The sequence below is a fragment of the Capra hircus genome, chromosome 7 (assembly GCF_001704415.2).
Source record: "Capra hircus breed San Clemente chromosome 7, ASM170441v1, whole genome shotgun sequence".
NCBI classification, from domain to species: domain Eukaryota; kingdom Metazoa; phylum Chordata; class Mammalia; order Artiodactyla; family Bovidae; genus Capra; species Capra hircus.
Genome location: NC_030814.1, coordinates 48,394,307 through 48,412,945, shown reverse-complemented (window position 1 = coordinate 48,412,945; position 18,639 = coordinate 48,394,307). Strand labels below are relative to the sequence as shown.

The 18,639-nt window shown below is 54.5% G+C and overlaps 1 protein-coding gene across 5 annotated transcripts in view; it reads left to right on the top strand.

The window, feature by feature from the left end:
• The window catches only part of SYNPO (synaptopodin), a 59,967-nt gene that overhangs the window by 34,386 nt on the left and 6,942 nt on the right, over positions 1 to 18,639 (top strand). For 3 of the 5 annotated variants that reach the window (XM_018050142.1, XM_018050143.1, XM_018050144.1), the window contains one exon: positions 14,579 to 16,926. In XM_018050142.1, coding sequence (XP_017905631.1) covers positions 14,579 to 16,926 — 2,348 coding nt within the window. Of the gene's footprint in view, positions 1 to 7,657; positions 7,707 to 8,667; positions 8,844 to 14,578; positions 16,927 to 18,639 lie in introns of those variants that run through there. The other 2 variants (XM_018050147.1, XM_018050146.1) reach the window with 2 other exon arrangements.

Below are 18,639 nucleotides of genomic sequence, written 5' to 3'. Positions count from 1 at the left end.
CCCTGCCCTGAAGGGGCTCCTGACCACGGGGCAGGACAGACTGACATTAAAACAAATATTGATGGAATTACAAATCTCATGAGAATTTGGAGGAGAGGTAGAAGGTGCTGTGGGAGGAATGTGACCTCCCAGGGCAGGTACGTCCTCCCTGAGACCTGTCAACAGACCTCAAGGAGAGGTATAACCAGAAAAGGACAACTGAGGGGCATTGGGAGAAAGGGTTCTAGGGAGGAGTGGCAGCTAGTGCGAAGGCCCCGAGGTGCAAAGTGCTCGAAGGAAGGCCAGCATGGCTGGAGTGTAGGGAGGACAGACACCATGAGGGGAGCTGCAGTGCAGCCTGGAGGGGCAGTGAGGCTCGTCTTGCGGGGCCTGGAGCCTGCAAAGGGGCTTCAGGCCGAGCCTAGAAGGGAGGAGCTGTTCCTAGTGCTGGTCTTAGAGGCTGGTCTTGCTCCTTTCTTTTCAGTTTTCCCTCCCATTCCCATCCTGACTGCGCAGCAGACCCCACCCCACCCCCCACCCCCACGGCCCCGCCCCCCACGCTCCCCCAACCACTTCTCAGGATGACAGTGCAGAGTGCTCACACCTGACCTTCCTCTGCCTGGATCTTGTTTGCGTTCTAATAGCCTGCAGTTTCATCCTGCTTCCCAGGAGGGTTCCAGTCCCTGAGGCCTTGAATGCAAGCTGATGAGGGCCAGATCTCGGGCTGGAGGCTACTGTCTTTCTAGCTGAATGCCTCTGTTCAGGTGGGAGCCTGTGGACCAGGAGGTTCAGCTTTTGGCTGAATGAAGGCCTGCCTGGACAGAAGCCCACTGCCTGAAACTGGCCTGTCCCCCATTCCACTCCAGGCACGTCCATTCAACCCCAAAGCCCCACTAAGCCCCAGCCCTAGGAGGAGTTAGGAGGCCTGCATTGTGAGCTGAGCTCTGCTGTACGCTTTCAGGCATATCTGCATTCATTTCTGGACCCTGGTTTCTCCATATATTTTATAGGGAAATACTTGAGCTTTCCTGCACTCATTGTGTGGCCATCATGGATGCAATATCAGCATCACCCAGAAGCTTCTTAGAGATGCAGACTCTGAGGCCGCACTCCAGACCTCGTGAATTAGAATCTGCAATTTAACCACATCCCTGAGTAATTACTATGCACATTAAAGCATGAGAATCACTGTTCTAAGTCAGTCATTTTTAAACTTAAAAAATGTTTTAATTAAAAGCTATAGGATCTTCCTCCCTCTCCAAAGTCTTGTAGATGAAATACATAAGAGGGGAACCACCCACTCTGTACTTATTCATCACATGAATGAGGGGGGGATCGTGTGGGGCTAGGCCTGGGGCACGGGCTTTATTGAGACGGCATCAGAAGGGAGGAGGAAGAGAAGCAATTCTGGTGGGAGAGGGTGGGTGGTGCCTGACTGCCCAGGCCATTCATGACCAGGTGCCCCTAGGAGCTCATTCAGCTCTGACCTCCAGGGTCTTCAGCCTTATTGGTTTGGATAAGTGGGCTTGAAGAAAGGACCCTTGACAGTCCACAGTCTAGCAATGCCTTCTCCGCCTGTCCCCATCTTGGTGTCCTACTCTGTTCCCTGAGAAATCCCTGAACGGGTAGCTGGTGCTATTCTTAGCGTGACAGGATGGTGAGGAGAGAACATGCTGGTGCATTGTTTATGCCTCTGAGTCAACAGGATTGCATTCAGGCCTCCCAGAACACGGCCCTCCCGGCAGCCTTCATCACTGCCTTCCCAGGACCCAGGACCCAGGGCCCCTCCCACTCCGGCCCTGACCATCCCTGCTCCATGCCTCCAGCTCCCACATTGGGCAGTGGGTCATGAAAGACAACGGCGAGCTGGGAATCAGAAAGAAGTTCGCGATATCATCTCATTTCTCACCCATTCGGTGCATATTAACCGAGCATACGGCACGTGGTAGGCGTGGGTTCCTGCCTTCCAGGAGCTCACACTTGGCCTGCGAGTTAATGGTGCTTTGTCATCGCAAGAGCCTGTGTGCCAGGCCAGATGCTGCAAACTTCGCATGGAAGACCTTACCCTCCCAATCATCCTTCAGGATGGGAATTAGGAGACCCCTACACCGAGGAGGGAACTGAGGCTTAGCATATACCAGCTAGTGGTTGCTCAGCTGGGATCTGAACTCAGGTTGGCTGGAGCAGAAACACCATTCCAGATCAAATGGTAGCATGGAGCATTAGGGCTTTGGGAAACCCCTGCACTACCTGGTGAGAAGGGTGTTTCAGCTGGAAGGAGATTAACTGGCTGAGGTTGTCCCATTGTCAGTGAATCCTGAGTGACTGGAGAAGCACCTGGGGTGGAAGGACTGTGTTTGCTGTGTACACAAAGCCCACTGTGGGCTGGAATGCAACGCCTTATGGGATGAGGTGACAAGGACACTGGCTGGGAGCCAAAGACCTGTGTTCTGTGAGATTCCAAACTTTCTCTGCCTCAGTTTTCTGGTCTGTAAAACAGCATCACAATCTCTGCTCTACTTCTTTCTCTGCTGATGTGAAGCTGCTAGGAAAGCTATAAAAGTGTGTGCAGGTTAAACGATAATTACTACATAGAATTATTTATATAAATATATTTTCTTAAATGTATTTTCTGTTGACATGGGGTCTATTTGCCAGACTCTGTTCCAAGCATTTTCCTATTTGTTAATTTACTTATAAACATTTTTATAAAATCATGAGCTCTAGGGACTTCCCTGGTGGTCCAGTAATTAAGACTTCATACTTCCACTGAAGGGGGTTCGGGTTCAGTCCCTGATTGGGGAATTAAGATCCCTCATGCCACAGCCAAAATGTTTCTTTAATTAAAAAATAAGATAAAATCATTAGCTCTAAAGCCCATTGAGTCCCCAACCTGGCAGTACTTCAGAACCCCTCAGGGAGACTGTTGGCATGAATAGTCTGTGGTCCGGGCTCTGGGGCACAGCCCAGGAATCAGCATTTTGGACATATACACCCCCCCACCCCAAGAAATTCTGCAGCACATGTAGGTTTCTGATCTGGGCCAGAGAGGTGAAGGGACTTGCCCGAGGCTTTACAGTGAGTTGGAGACCAGATTGAGACTAAAACTGAGGCCTGAAGTTCCTGGTCTGGCCCTTTCCTCCTACTCATCAGCTGCCCCTGAGCAGCTTAAAGGGATGAAGCCAGGGATGCAGATGACTTTGATGAGCAATGATGCCAGAGCTGCTGATACCGTTTACAGTGCTGTGCTAGGCATTTTACATGGCTTTTCCATTTAATTGCTGAAGGGATAGAAAGGGGGACATTTTCCACAGCAACACGATCCCTTAGGACATTTGAGCATCATGTGGCCGATTTTAATGTTGACCTGGAAATGGGAAACCGTGACTGAGGTGCAGAGATGCAGAGAAGGGAATTTGAAACCACACATCAGGTCATGTGCCCTCCAGGCAAGGGTGGTCTGGTGACTTGGTTACCTGGAGACAGGGCAGGCTGGCAAGAGGGAGACACGTGTGTCCGCCCACAAGGTGTGTACCTGTTGTGTCTGTGTCTCCTGAGTGCCTGTGTGTCTCCACGTGCATGCGTGTGGTTGTTCTGTGTGCACACACTGGTGTGTAGGCTCTGCCACCTCTGTGGGTGCATGCGTGTGTGTCGAGGAGGATATGCTGTTGCCGTCTAGGCTCTCGCCAGCATTAAGGAGGTACTGAGAAGGTGAGTGTTGCAGGGTGTGTGTGTGCACACAGATAGTTGCAATGCAGGGGAGTCCCCGAGACCCTGCAGGGCAGGGGTAGAAAGGCCACTTGAGAAAATGTTTTCCTTATTCACGTTCCACCTCCACATCTCGCGCACCATCCTCAAACCTGCAGGGTGTGAGCCTGCCTCTGGACCTTAGCCCCAGCAGTTCCCTCTGCCTGTTCTCCCCCGACACGCACAAGCCTCTCACCTTCTTCGCTACTTCACTCAGACGTGACTTCCAGTGACGTCTACGTCGATTACCTTACGCACCTTTGCACAGCACTCTCCACCCCATGCCATCTGTGTATCTCCCTCCCCTGCCTTATTCTTCTCTATAGAATTTAACATGTGACTTAGTTGTACAGTTACTCATACGTTTATTATTTGGCTCCCCTGCTAGAATGCAAGCAGGGATTTGTCTGCTTTTCTTCATAGCTATGAACAGTGCCTGACCCTTAGCTGGTGAGCAATAAGTATCAGTTGAATGAATGAGTTCATGCACCACCTGTACTTACTTGTTTCCTTTAAGTTGTCTAACTTTTGTTACTGAGATAGCCACTTTTACCTCCCCCTAAGCAGTAATATACCTTTGATGTGTTTATTATACTCCTTTTCCAATACACGCGTGAAATTTGCATAACTAGTAAGATGTTGAGTATCAGGGTACCACTTAAATTCTTTTGCTCCCACTCAAGGTATGGAGGTACCACACTCTGGGGATCACTGCTTTCCCAATGAAGAGGGTAACTTCACTGGGAATCAGAGAACTCTGATGTCTTCTCTGAAATGCATGAATAAAATGAAGCTCAAAGAGGATCAGGAACTAGTCCAACATCTCGTCCATACTGTGACGGAACAGAATTTTCTGATCTCCAGTCTGCTTTCCTTTTGCAGTGTGAGGGACAAGGCGAGGGTGGTGGGGCTGGATGGTTCAGCCTCTCCTCTGGCTGGAGGGGAGCCGGGTACGCCCAGTAACTGGCGAATGGCATGGGAGGTACTGGTGGCCTTCTGCCCACTCAGGGCTGCAGGACTACATACTGAGTGGTGGGAGCCTCAGCCACACCTCCCCTCCCAGGAATCTTGGGTCTGGGGGGCCACTCTCAGGGGGCCTGGGCACCCAAATCCAGCAAGAAACAGACCTGGGATTCAAACCTGATTCTCCCCTGCCACAGCATGTTAGCTAGAGGTTGACACTAGAGTACCCTTGCTGAGAAGATGCTGGAGTGGGAGGAGTGTCCGGGGGAGGGAAAGGTTGCACTGTGCCTGATGGTGAACAGAAGAAGGAGACCAGACCCAGAGACAGCCGGAGGAGGGAAGGAGACACAGCAGCCTAGCCTGGGAGAGTTATACAGAGGTAGATTTGTGCAAAGGCTGAATTTAGATTCCCCTCAGGGACGGGGGAGCCTGGTGGGCTGCCGTCTATGGGGTCCACAAAGTCGGACACGACTGAAGCGACTTAGCAGCAGCAGCAGCAGGTTTGTGCAAAGGCTGAATTTAAATCTCCCTCAGGTGTGTACCGTGTTTTCATGTTATAGAAATAATTTCTGCATTTCAGTTGCTCAGCAGTGACTCTGCAAAGCAGATATAATCAGCTCTAGTTTCCTGATAAGGAAGTTGAGACCCAGAGGTGAAGTGACGTACTAAAGGCAACCCTCACAGGATGCTCTGTTGAGCAGGACATGGGAAGGGAACAGGCTGCACCTCTGGTTGGATTTGGTAAAGGAGGGCTGTCTAAGGGAGGGCGGGCAGGCTGGATAGATACAGCAGTGAGAGGGTAGACCACTTAAGATTCCTAGCACCTTCCTCAGCAGATATGAGTGAATCTGAGACCAAAGTGAGTTGACAGGGCTAGGGGAGCTGCAGGCAGGTGAGCTGTCTATCCCAGGGCCTGCAGTGAGGATGCCTCCTAGGGAGAAGCAGCAGCGTGCCCACCCTCATCCCCAGGATGGGCTCTGCTCTACAGGGCGGGCAGGGCAGCGAGCTGGGACTGCTGCGTCCTGGGGCCGTCATTATCATTCCTCCAGAGTTTTTTATTCTCGTTATTTATTTTTCTGTGAGGAAGGAATGTGGGGAATTTACCACAGGGCGCTGGCCTTGCTTTCGGCAGTGCGGTGGCCTCCTGTATGAGAGGGAAGCAGCACAGACAGATGGCTGGGGAGGTGGAGGCGGAGGAGGGTCCCGGCTGAATCTGTGGCCCCAGCAGTGGGGCGGTTATGTAACCCACCCGGAGGCCCAGGGAAGATACCACGGTGCTTCTGGGCTCTGAGCATGAGCCTGCTCATGTACATAGCTCCCTGGAACTCAACGTGGACCATCCCAGTCACCATCAGCCTCTGGGCAAGCCTAATGAGTTGGGTGTATCCCCTTGTCAGAGGTGCTTTCCTCTCCAGCTGTCTTGACTGGGGTTATGAGTAGAGGGGAAGCCAGGTGGGGATTGTCTTGAGTTTTCCAGCCTCCACGAGGCTGCCCCCTTGCTTGGAATGCTTCCACAACTCAATCTTTTCAGAAATAGGGCATATGCCACCTCCTCCAGGAAGACTTCCCAGACTGCTTCATCCTCATTCGTCTTTTAGACTCTATATTCTCCTGGCACTCAATGGAATATTTTGCCTCTTGGATCTAATACTGCCATTTGAGTTTCATCTCCCTTTTCACCCACAGGCTTACTACCTCCCTCTTTCCTTTCCCTGCTTCCTCCAGAAACCACTCTCTAGATCTGGGATCTAGGATCTCAAGGAATCTGAGTCCTAGACAAATCTAGAATTCATCTCCTGGGATGCCTGGTGGAGTAAAATGGGAGGTGGATTTGGATTGTGGGAGCCCTCCTGGGTGATGACCTCTGCTGAGTCTGGAGAGGATGGGAACAGCTCTGGCCACAGGCTGCCACAGAACCAAGAGGAAAGGCTATATCTGGGCTTTCCAGGTGGCATAAGTAGTAAAGAACCCTCCTGCCAATGCAGGCAGATGCAAGAGATGTGGGTTCGATCCCTGGGTTGGGAAGATCCCTTGAAAGAGGGCATGGCAACCCACTCCAGTATTCTTGCTTGGAGAATCCATGGACAGAGGAACCTGGAGGGCTTCAGTCCATGGGGTCACACAGAGTTGGACACACTGAAGCAACTTGGTACACCGGGGCTGGGTGCTGGGGACCCTGAGATAGACTAGACACCGCTCTACTTGTGGGAGAGGCACAGGTTGGGGGGAGTTCTCTCTCCTCTGCCCTCGCTCACCACTTTTTTGTCTCCTGGATCAAATGTTTTCTCTGGAAGGGTAGGGTGCGGTTGTCCTTTCTGTACACTCAAGGCTCCCTGAGCTGGGAAGATGGAGGCTGCTGCAAGGAGAGGGTTTGGGGGCGGGGGCAGGCCTGGCTCAGCAGGGCTTGACTGGGAGGGGCAGCCTGGGTCTGAGCTTGGCCCCCTGGGAACCAACCCTTTCCAGTTTGCTGTGCATCTGGGGCTGAGCTTGCCTCTACTAGCTAGTAGAGTAGGTGGAGGAAGGTGGTGGCTCCTGGCCTTCAGCAGAGGAGGACCACACAGCATCAGCCAGCAGTGATCAGCGCCTGTGGCCTACCGGGTTAGCTGCTCACCAAGGCCCATGCCAATCTGACCTGGGGGCCCTCGACTTGGCCCACTCATCCTGTGCTGCCTGATCCCAACCCCTTGCCAGCAGGAGATACAGGAGTTGAACCAGTCCCAGCCTCTTTCTCTTTGGGCCTTGGTTCCTTGGCTTTCTCAGTCTGTTTCCTCTAAACCCCCTTCTCTTGGAGGCCCCTGGGCCAGGTGGAGCAGGGCAGGAGCGTTGATCTAGGAGTCTGGATGGATTGATGGGAACTTCCTGGAGGAAGCAGCAATTGGGCTGGGCCTGGGACAGTAGGTGGGGAGAGTGTGCTTTGTGGGCAGAGCTCTTCAGAAGGAGGGGCCTGGGTGTGGAATCAGTCAGACTCCCGGCTCCAGCTCCACTCTGCCTGTCCCTGGCTGGATGGGAGACCTGGGGTGAGTTTGCCGATTCTCTGGTCTTGTTTTTCTCATCCCTAAAACAGCTGTAAGGGGGCCTCCTTTATGAGTTGCCGTGAGGATTTAATGAGAGCCCACATGCTACACTTTTGGCTTGGCAGCGTTTGGAGCAACTCACTTGGCTACGGCATCCTCATCGACTTCATCATTTCTACAAGCCCCCGAGAAATGTGCGAGGGACAAGGCAGAAGCAGCTGAGACCCTTGTCCCTAGGCTCTTGCTCTCTCTGGGGGAAATCAGACCCAGACCCTGACTGCTGCAAAGCAAGACATTGGGAAGAGTCAGCATGGCCCATGTGATGGGTCCTAGGCTGGGTGCTGGGCAACCCTAGGTTCAAATCCCACCTCTGCCTCTGACTAACCATGCCACCTTGAGCAAGTCACTTCACCCCGAGTCCATTTCTTCTCTAATGCAGAGCTGAGGGGACCACTGTCCTCCTGGCCGCTGTAAATGAAGGAAAGGCCTAGCATGGGGCATGTGGTGAGCATGCCCTGGAGGAGAACTCTCACTCAAATGAATAATATGCAAAATATGAGGTTGTTAAGTGGTGCAGATAAAACCTGGATGATCCGAGGACTGAACCTATAGAAAGGACAGGAGACAGAGCAGTGTTCTGGGTGGAGGGGTCTGTGCAGACCCATAGCAGAGGCTGGAACTCACAGGGCAGGTGAGGGAAACACATGCCTTTGGATCCCCTCTGACCCTTGCTAAGGACGCAGGGAGCAGTGAGCAAGCTCTTGGGCAAGCCCTGACTGCAGGGATGAGGCCTGGGTGCTTGATGCCCCATGTCCTGGAGAGGAGGAGAGAGGCCCGGCACAGTGGAGTCAGGAGAGAGAAAGATGAATCCGGCAGCACGGGGCGGGTAGATTGGCGGGGGAGAGACTGGAGGCGGAGAGGCCATTTAAAAGGCTGTTGCAAAATCGGTTTTCCTGATAAAGAGCTAGGCTGAGTCATCTGTGGAGGAGAGAAGTCACATCCAGCTCCTCTGCGTTGCCATCAATGTAGGATTTTCCTCTTTGTCAGCTAGTCGATGGGCTGCCTTTCCAGGAGGCTTTCAGAATCGAGGCCGGCTCGGCATCCAGCGGGGCGCAGGGCAGCAGGGAGGACCCTGCCAGAGTGAGTACAGTGAGCCTCGGTGGCTTGGGGTATGTGACTCAGGGCACAGGGCACCCTTCTCTGGTCTCAGGTCCCCCCCCAGGCATTAAGGGAGAGGCATGCAATGACTTCTGCCAGCCTGTTGATGGCGAGGCTGGAGCTAGGTCTGGGGCTCTCCACTTTCATTCCTATCATCTCCCGTTCTGGCAGTCCTTCTCACCTTAGTATGAATTATTCGCCTCTGAGAAGAGACCTGGCAGTCTGCCAGGACTCAGTCAGGTTATGCTCACCAGGACTTTGGCGTGGATGGAGAACTCCCCAGGGAAAGGAGCCTGTGTCATTTCCTCCTTTCAGTAGGGAGGATGTGGGGCAGGGGCTGGCAAGGTAGCCAGGCCATTACTCAGTCCCAGTTCATCTTCCTGCCCCCAGCTGAGGCCGAAGTTGTGCAGCGGCCAGCCATTGGTTCCTTCCTGACCCCACAGGGGGGCAGTTTACCCAGCCTGTTTACCTGTCCCATTGCCAAGACTTCCAGGCAGCCACAATGGGCTGTCTCCAGCCAGTCTCTCTTCCTACCTCTGGCTCCCCGACCCTCTCCACCCTGCTCGGGGCCCGGGCACTCCCATTGACGGCAGCCGTGTGAAGAAGCATTTCCTTGAATTCTCTCCCTGTCCTGACCTTCTGCTCTGGCCTCCGTTCCCCTGCCCCGCCTCCCTCCTTTGGCTCCTCGGTCAAGAGGCCTGACGGTCAGCAGAACAGACAGCTGCCAACAGAAGTGATGGGGTGAGAGAAAGGGCTTATCACCGCCTGGGCACAACTCGAGCTCAGGTCTCCTGACTCCTCACAGTACTCTTTCCACTCCACTAGGTTTTTATGTCCTAGCAGTCATTTTCCCCTTAGTAACAATGAGTTTATCAGCTCTTCTGCTGAGAGGAAGAAGGGGAAGAAAGCATCAGCCGCTCTAGGCAGCTGCATATGCAGAGGAGAGAACACCATGGTGGGTGCTGATTACCAGTTGTGGGAACAGAGGGGCCCGCAGATCAGCACTCGGGAGCACTAGAGTCTCTATCCATACTCCTCCCACCAGAGTCAGGGTCTGGAAGGCAAGGTGGTTAAGAAATGAGATTCAGCAACCAGGCTTGGGAGTTTTGAATCCCAGCTCTGCTATGTACAAGTCATAGGACCCTGGGCAGGTTTCTCTGAGCTCTAGTTTTATTTGCAAACTGGGAAGAATAATAGTACTTATTCCTCGGGATTGTTGGGAGGATCGAATGAGATGATGGGTATAAAGTGCATGGCGCAGCACATTATAGTGGGCCGTTGAGGGCTCAGTAATTAGAGCAGCCACTGCGATCTTCACTCTAAGGGGTGTACTCAGGGCTTCTCATTCCCCTTCCCCACTTAGGGATTCAACCCTGTCGGACCCAGATCTCCAGACCCCAGGGCAGCTCTTCCTTGAGTCTGCCCTCATCCCTTCATCTCCTAAAGGCCTGTCTTCAGAACCCCCTTATCCATTGTCCAGGGTGGGTCTTTCAAGGACTACCACTGAAGAGGCTGGGAGAAGAGGGGGGTGTTACGACTTTTACAGGTGCAAGAAGATTGAGGGCTCAGCAAGGGGGCTGCCCCCTGTGGGCCACAGCCATCTCTTGTGTCTCTGACACTGGGGACCACAATCTTGAACCCAGCTGGCTGGGGCATCACCAGGGGTGGCAGTTCCCTAGTCTGGGGAATTTGGGGTGGAGCTGCTGACCCTGATGCCCTGCACTAGGGGGATCTGAGGTGCTTATAGTTGGCCCAGCCCCCCATTCTCTCAGCTTTGTTTGTGCAGGGTGGCAAAAGTCGTCTGGATTGCTGGCTGGGTCTGGTCCAAGCCTCCTGCCAAATTCCTTTTCCATGGAGTCACTGCGGGCTGGGATGGGGGTACGGGAGCTCCCTCGGAGACAGGGCTGTCTCACCCCCTGGCCTTTTCTGCTGGGTTCCTCTGGTCTGGGAACAGTAGTGTGGGAGAGGGTCCCAGGCTGGCTGGAGGTCAGCAGACCAGGTCCTGGCCCATGGCCTTCTCTTTGACCCTCTCCCTCTCTAAAGCCTCCCAGGCCAGCTTATCCCTGAGGGCCCTTCATGCTCTGACACTGGAACATTTTCTAGCCCTGTGACCCTGAGAACCAGCCCTGGGATAGGACTGAAACAGAGAAGCGAAGAGAAAAACAAAACAGAAGCACAGAGGCTTTGGAAGATCTGAATTATACGCACACTGAGGCCCTGTCTAGGAGCTTGGCACTGTGGAAGCTGCTGGCTGGAAAGACTGGTGCCCCCTGGAGTCCTGAAGAGCCAGGGGTGAGCCCGCCCCACCCCTGCTTCCTGGCTCTGTGACCTTGGGCATTATCTCTTAGCCTTGGTTTTCTCATCACTAAAAAGTGAATCACAGGGCTTCCCTGGTGGCTCAGTGGTAAAGAATCCACCTGCCAGGGTAGGAGACACAGGTTTGATCCCTGATCTGGGAAGATCCCACATGCTGAGGAGCTACACGCGCTACAACCACCGAGTCTGTGCTCTAGAGCCTGGGAGCCACAGCTGCTGAGCCCAAATGCCACAGCTAGAGAGCAGCCCCCACTCCCCACAGCTAGAGAGAAGCTCACGCAGCAACAAAGATCCAGCACAGCCAAAAGCAAATAAATAAAATGTTTTGGTTCTTTAAGTGAATGATAGTAATTTGTGCTTCATAGAATCGTTTTGGGAATGAAATAGGATAGTATGTGTGAAGTCCATGTCTGGGTTCACAGTAAGAGCCCAATCAGTATGCGCTCTGATGGCTGTAGCTGTGTCATAAGAGCCGCTGGTGGGCCCAGGGATGTTTGTCCTTACCGTGCCCTGTGGGATGGGACTTGTGGCTGAAGTCTCCGCAGGGCTGTAAGTTGGAAAGAGAAAACTCTTTATCTGTGTGGCGGTGGGGGGCAGAGTCATGTCAAGAGGTGGGAGTTAATATAAGGATTGACTTTGGGGCTGAAGAATGTTAATTAGTAGAAGGCGCATCCTTAGGGTGGTGAGCACTATGTCAGTTGAGTGTGTAAGGCTTAGACACTTAGGGACGTGGTTGCAGGGGTGCAGGAATTGTGTGGGGCGCTGGACACGGTGACAGCCATCCCTGAGATTCTGAGGTTCTGTGACTTGGGGCAGTGATCCCTGCCTGCTGATCACTCTGGAATCCCCTGCTGTGTGACCGCTAGAGAGTCATATACCCTCAGGACTATGATCTGTGGAATGAATCTCCTTTGCTAGAAGCAGCTCTGACCCCTTCCAGGGAGTCACGTGCGGTCACCAACTGCCAGCTCCATTCCAGGGAAGCATGAGGCCTCTGTCCTGTCTACTTGGGCTGAAAGACAATGATCCCCCTGGCATCTGTGACCTCATCGTAGCCTCCAAACCCTAATGTCAGTGCTTTTATTGCCTTCTTCTCAATTAAGGAAACTGGCTCCGAGAGGAGCAGTCACTTGCTAAGGTCACACAGCTAGCAAATAGCAGAGCCTGGATTTGGCCCGGGAGGTCTGGTTTCTAAGCAGAGCAGAGGAGAGGGACATCGCGTGAGCTGAGCAACTCCTCCTGTGTGGCTGGCCTGCCCCTACCTAAGTTCCCCGCCGGGAAGCAGCCTGGCTCAACCTTCAAAGCTGTCACCTTTTATCGATGGGGTGATCCAGGCAGGAGAGGAGCCCTACCACGAGCAGAACAGGTATCAGGGGCACATGGGGCAGGCTGTGTTGTAGCTGTTCTGCACAGGTGGGCACAGGTGTGTGTGGTGGGGAGCCAGGTGGTGATGGGAGGAGGGAAGGAGGAGGTTGGGGCCAGAGAGCCTGTGGCCCCTTGAATTGGCTGTTGGCAGTCACTGTGCTCTGTGTGGGCCTCCCCTGGTGTGAGCTCCACCTTGAGTCATCTCCAGACCTTGATTTCTTCATCTATAAAATGGGGGTGATAGTGAAAAAGCTCCTTTGTAAGAGCCCTTCCAGCTCTGAGAGTCCATGAATTCTGAGCCTTGCTGGCAAGATGCCTAGGAAAACTGTCCCGGGAGACCCACTCAGCATGTCACAAACAGTGCTAATGAGGGCAAGGTAGGAGGGAGGGCAAGGTCAGATTCCTCAAGAACTAATTAGCTTCCTCGGTGGGGAGGGGTGACAAAGGGAGCAATTTTCCCAGCCGCCGACTGAGCTGCTAGCCCTGGCCACAGCCTGTGCCATCCATCTGTGCACAGGTCCATTTGTTCATGTGTCCATTTCTTCATTCCTTACTCAATAAACACAGAGTGAACACTGACTGTGTGCCAGCTGGGCACCGGCGATAGAGAGAGGAATGGTGGCCTGTGGTGAATTTACAGATTAATAGGGCCTGACCCCACCTGATCCCTGACCTCAGGCCCCAGATTGAACCCTGACTTCCACCAACTCTGTCCCCTGTAATTCCCAAAAGGGGTGTCTGGGACAAGCAGGCAGCTTGAGCATGTGCTGTGGCCCATATAGAGCTGGTTCTGACTCCAGCCTTGCCACCCTTTGCTGTGTGATCTTGGGTGAGTTACTTACAAGTCTCTGGACCTCATTTTCCATTTCTGTGAAATAGGGGTTTCTAGGGTTCTTGTGAGGATAAGATGAGGTAATGTGCTGTTCTAGTATAGTCACTGCTGAAATTCGCTCAATTTATTACTTTTATAACATTAAAGTGTGAGAATTTTTAAATGATTGTTTAAATGAAAATGGGAAGAAAATTTTCAAGGACTTAAAAGAAACCATTAACTGTTGCTACCTGATTTGTGATGTGGAGCACTTGGAGGTAGAGGAAATTTTTTATCACCATATACTTTTTAATGTTTTTAAGTTTTTTTAGTCCATGTAAATACATCACCTATTCTAAAAAGGGAAAGCATTAGTATTAACAGATGACTATACTCTGAAAGTATAAAGGGCCCTAAGAGATGCAGAGAAGATGTCCTGCCAGTTCATTCATGCAGATAGTAATGCTTACTGAGTGCTCACTTTTTGCCAGGCACTATTCTAGGGGCCAGGATTAAGGGATGAACAAGTCAAGAAAGGTCATTTCCCCCTTAGAGCTTACGTTCTAGGCAGGGAGATGGATAATAGACAAGGAAACTTATAAAGAAGATAATACTGAATTGTGTTGATTGCTATGAAGAAAACAAAGAGATGGGTTAGGAAAGGGTAAGGCTGATTATAGAGGAAGACCTCCATGCCCCCCCCAGAGAGGTGAGTCCTGAGTGATAAGAAGGAACTCGGAATGCCCCCTGGGAAAAGATCATTCCAAGTAGAGGGAACTGCAAGTGCGAAGGCCCTGGGCAGGAACAAACCTGTCATTTTCAAGGACCAGAACGTCAGCCTGGGCAGAGCCCAGCGAGAGAGAAGGGTGGCATAAGATGCGTCCAGGATGTAGTAGGGCCGCGACTGCTGGGGTGAGGCGTTCTTGCTGAGTCTGGGAAAGTGCCTTGTCAACAACCTTCAGGGGGAATCCAAGCAAGGGGTTGGTGAATACTGAAAGGGTAATCCAGGAAGGTTTTACGCGGGTGGTGGCATTTGAGTTGGGCCATGGTGGTTGGGTCAGGGATCTTTATGAGGAGAGGAGGTTCTAGGAAACGGTGAGTAAAGATCAAATTCCAGAGGAAAAGGTCACCTGTAGTTGGGGAGCACGGGTGACCATCTGTCTGTCTGTGTACCGCTGTGGCTCAGCAATCCCATGTGCTAACTGGCCCCCTATCTCTCCCGCAGCGCTGGGCCGGAGTACTAGCCTCACCGAGAAGGATCTAAACGAGGCCAAGGCAAGGAGCCAGCAGATCGCAGCCCAGCTGACCACCCCTCCCAGCTCCAACTCCCGCGGAGTCCAGCTCTTCAACAGACGCCGGCAGAGGGTGAACGAGTTCACCTTGGAGAGCCACGGCCAGAGGGGGCCGAAGTCTAGCCAGGAGCCCCTCAGAGTGCCCCCCGCCAGCCCCACAGGCCATGCCCCGGGGCTCCGCCTGAGTCCCACCTCGCTCCCTGAGCCAGGCCTTCCAAGAAACCCCGCCTGCCAGAGCGCTGACACAGGGGTCCCCAGTCACAGCATGGAGGGCTGCTCGGAGGAAGCCGGCCTGCTCCGGCACCTGGAGAAGATGGCCAGCGAGGAGGAGGAGGTACCACTGGTGGTTTATCTAAAGGAGAATGCAGCCCTGCTGACGGCCAACGGGCTCCACCTGTCCCAGAACAGAGAAGCCCAGCAGAGTCCCCCAACCCCACCTCCAGAGGAGGTCCACAGCCCGGCTGCAGATGCCAACCAAAACCTTCCCTCAGCCGGCACCACGCTTGTCATGCCAGCTTCTAACGGCAACCACAACCTGCCAGCCACAGATGTCAATCAGAACCTATCAGTAGCCATCACCCCACAGAGCCTGCCTCTCTCCAGCGTCCAACAGAATTCTTCCGAGGTGCAGCTTCCTCCAAATGATGCGGTGCTGGATTTCAAACCCAGCACCCCGTGTGCTGGCGGGCAACCCCAGGAGCCAGCCGTGGAGGTGAGATCCAGCACGCTCCTAATTGATAAGGTATCAGCTCCACCTACCACTACCAGTACCTTCTCTAGAGAAGTTACTCCCATCTCCAGCTCCAGGCCCCTGGGCCCAGATTTCATGTCCAGCTCCCTGCTCATTGATGTCCAGCTTGGAGCCCCAGTGGTGTCCACAGAGCAAGAGATGTCCGGGCGGACAACCACCACCACGCCCACCAAACTGTACAGCGAGGTCCACCTCACACTGGCCAAGCCTCCATCTGTGGTCAATAGGACGGCCAGGCCCTTTGGGATCCAGGCACCAGGCAGCACCGGTCAGATGGAGCGAAGCCCCATGGTAGAGAGACGACATCGTGGGGAGAAGGCCCCCGTCCCCCAGCCCCCCAGTGTGGCAGACAGGAGCCCCCGGCCACAGAGACACGTAATGTCCCACAGCCCCATGCTGGAGAGGAGGCCCGTGGCACAGCGAAGCCCCGCCTTGGAGAGACGACCCCTGGGAAACTTCACCCCACCACCGACCTATGCTGAGACCTTGTCCACAGCCCCCCTGACTTCCGGGGTTAGGTCTCCCCCATCTTATTCTGCCCTGTACCCTAGCTCTGACCCCAAGCCTTCTCATCTAAAGGGCCAGGCAGTCCCTGCCAGCAAGACGGGCATTTTGGAGGAATCGATGGCCCGCAGGGGCAGCCGGAAATCCATGTTCACCTTCGTGGAGAAGCCCAAGGTGACCCCGAATCCAGATCTGCTGGACCTGGTACAGACGGCTGATGAGAAGCGCAGGCAGAGGGACCAGGGGGAGGCGGGCCTGGAGGAGGAGCCCTTCGCCCTTGGGGCCGAGGCCTCCAACTTCCAGCAGGAGCCCGCACCCCGGGACAGGGCCAGCCCCGCCGACGCTGAGGAGACCGTCCCAGAGTGGGCCTCCTGCCTCAAGTCACCGCGCATCCAGGCCAAGCCGAAGCCCAAACCCAACCAGAACCTCTCGGAGGCCTCGGGGAAGGGGGCTGAGCTCTACGCCCGCCGCCAGTCCCGGATGGAGAAGTACGTCATCGAGTCTTCGGGCCACACTGAGCTAGCCCGCTGCCCGTCACCCACCATGTCCCTGCCTTCTTCCTGGAAGTACTCCACCAATGCGCCTGGCGGCACCTTCCGAGTGGCCTCCCGGAGCCCAGCTCGGACCCCGCCTGCCTCACTCTTCCATGGATACCTGCCTGAGAATGGGGTCCTGCGTCCAGAGCCCACCAAGCAGCCGCCCTACCAACTGCGGCCCTCCCTTTTCGTCCTCTCACCCATCAAAGAACCTGCCAAGGCCTCGCCTAGAGCCGCCTCGCCCGCCAAGCCCAGCTCCCTGGACCTGGTGCCCAGCCTGCCCAAGGCGGCTCTCCCACCGTCACCTGCCCTGCCTCGGCCCTCCCGCTCCTACACCACCACTGGCCAGGACGGCCTCCAGCCCACCACAGTGAGCCCCACCTACAGCAGTGATATCTCGCCTGTGTCACCCTCCAGGGCATGGTCTCCCCGAGCCAAGCAAGCCCCCAGGCCCTCCTTCTCCACCCGGAATGTGGGGATCGAGGCTCAGGTGTGGAAGCCATCCTTCTGCTTCAAGTAATGGACCCCGCAGGGATCCCACTGCCTGTCCGAGCCCCTGTCCGGGGACCGGACGGAGAGCAGGAAGTGGCACAGGGCTGAGTCAGGAGTACGGGGACTCAGGGCTGACGCTGCCACCAGCTAGGTTTGTGCCGTTTGGGCAAGTCACCTCCCCTCTCCGAGCTATCACTGCCCCTTCCCTCCCACAAGGTGGCTGGACTCCACGTCTGAGAGATCTGAAGTCTGCTACCAGTGGGGAGAAGGGTCACAGAGAGAGGACCACTTGGCCGGCCCTAGTGAGACTGAGGGCTTCTTCACCTGGCCTTTGTGAGCTGTAGGGCTGCCAGCGTCTTGCTGAGGAAAGGCCTAGAGGGGCCCTAACAGGGGCTTCTGCAGCACACAGAGCTTGCCCTTGTGGTGGGACTGTCCAGCCCAGGGCCTGCCGCCCCGGGGGCTGTCCTCACCGTGGGCCTGGCTCCGGCCTCTTTCTGCCTGTTGCTGGATTCTGTCCTCACCGTGGGCCTGGCTCCGGCCTCTTTCTGCCTGTTGCTGGATTCTCACCTACACGGGTCTGTTTCTTCCACCTCTGCCTTCCGGACACTGTTTGCTCTCCGCTGCTTCAGAGACCTCTGCCTCGGCCTCCACACTATCTCCTCTCCCGGGTTCTGCTGGATGAGGACTCAGCCCACCCCTGCTGGCTGACGCTTTTCTTCCTGACCCTCTGCTCAGCTGCCTTCACGCCCTTTTCAAACATCTGGCTCTGCTTTCTAGACAGCTTATGCAGTTCATCCCAGACCTCAGTCCTGGTTCCACCTGGCTTGCCCTCACTGTTCTGGGGTGTGGGAGGTCCCCGGGGATCCCCGAGAGAGAGCCCAGGAGAAGACTTTGCAGAGGTGGGTGTGCAGTTGGGAGATAGGTTCCTAGAAATAGATCCATTGGCTGTTTTGTTTTCACCCTCAGCCCAGATCTGCATGGCTGAAAGAAACCATCTACGTGCCACAGAAAGGGGCCCCAAGGAGAGAGGCATCTCAGCCCCCCATTTGCTGTGTGACTTTGGTTAAATCACTTTCCCTTCCTGGGCCTCAGCTTTCTCATAAACACGATGACAGTCTGTGAGGAATGAGAGGACAGGACAGGCTGGTACTTTGGGAGAAAGGTCCTGTAAGTGACAAGAGAGTCCCCTGGGAAGAGAGGGGAAGGAAATTAGCACAAAGGTGTCCTAGGACAGATGGGAAGTAGATGTCTGTAAGGGCGTCCGAGGAGGGTGTGGCTGGAGAGGCCAGGAAATCAGAAGTTTAGGCTCAGGTTCAGGATTGCCTGGAGACAGACCGTGGGAGCACAGCAAGGACTGGGGCAGGAGCACGGCAGCCCGGGGAGGGGACAGAGGAGACCTTGAAGTCTGGAGGAAAAGGCTAGGACTTAGGAGATCTGGATTCTAAAATATGGCCTCCATGTGTATCTTTGGGTCTCGGTTTCCCCCTTCATACTGTGAAGGTTTTGAGTCAGGTAGCCTGAGATCCTTCCCATCTCTGACACCTTTGATGTGCTGCAGCCCCCCAAAACCACATTCTGTGGGGGTGAGAGAATATAGACGCAAGAGGCAGAATTCAGATGGAAGCCTCCCAAGACCGGGGGCTGAGCACCACCCACCCTCTCTTTCCTAGCCCTATTTCTGGGCTCCCCAGCGGATCAAGGGGTGGTGGAG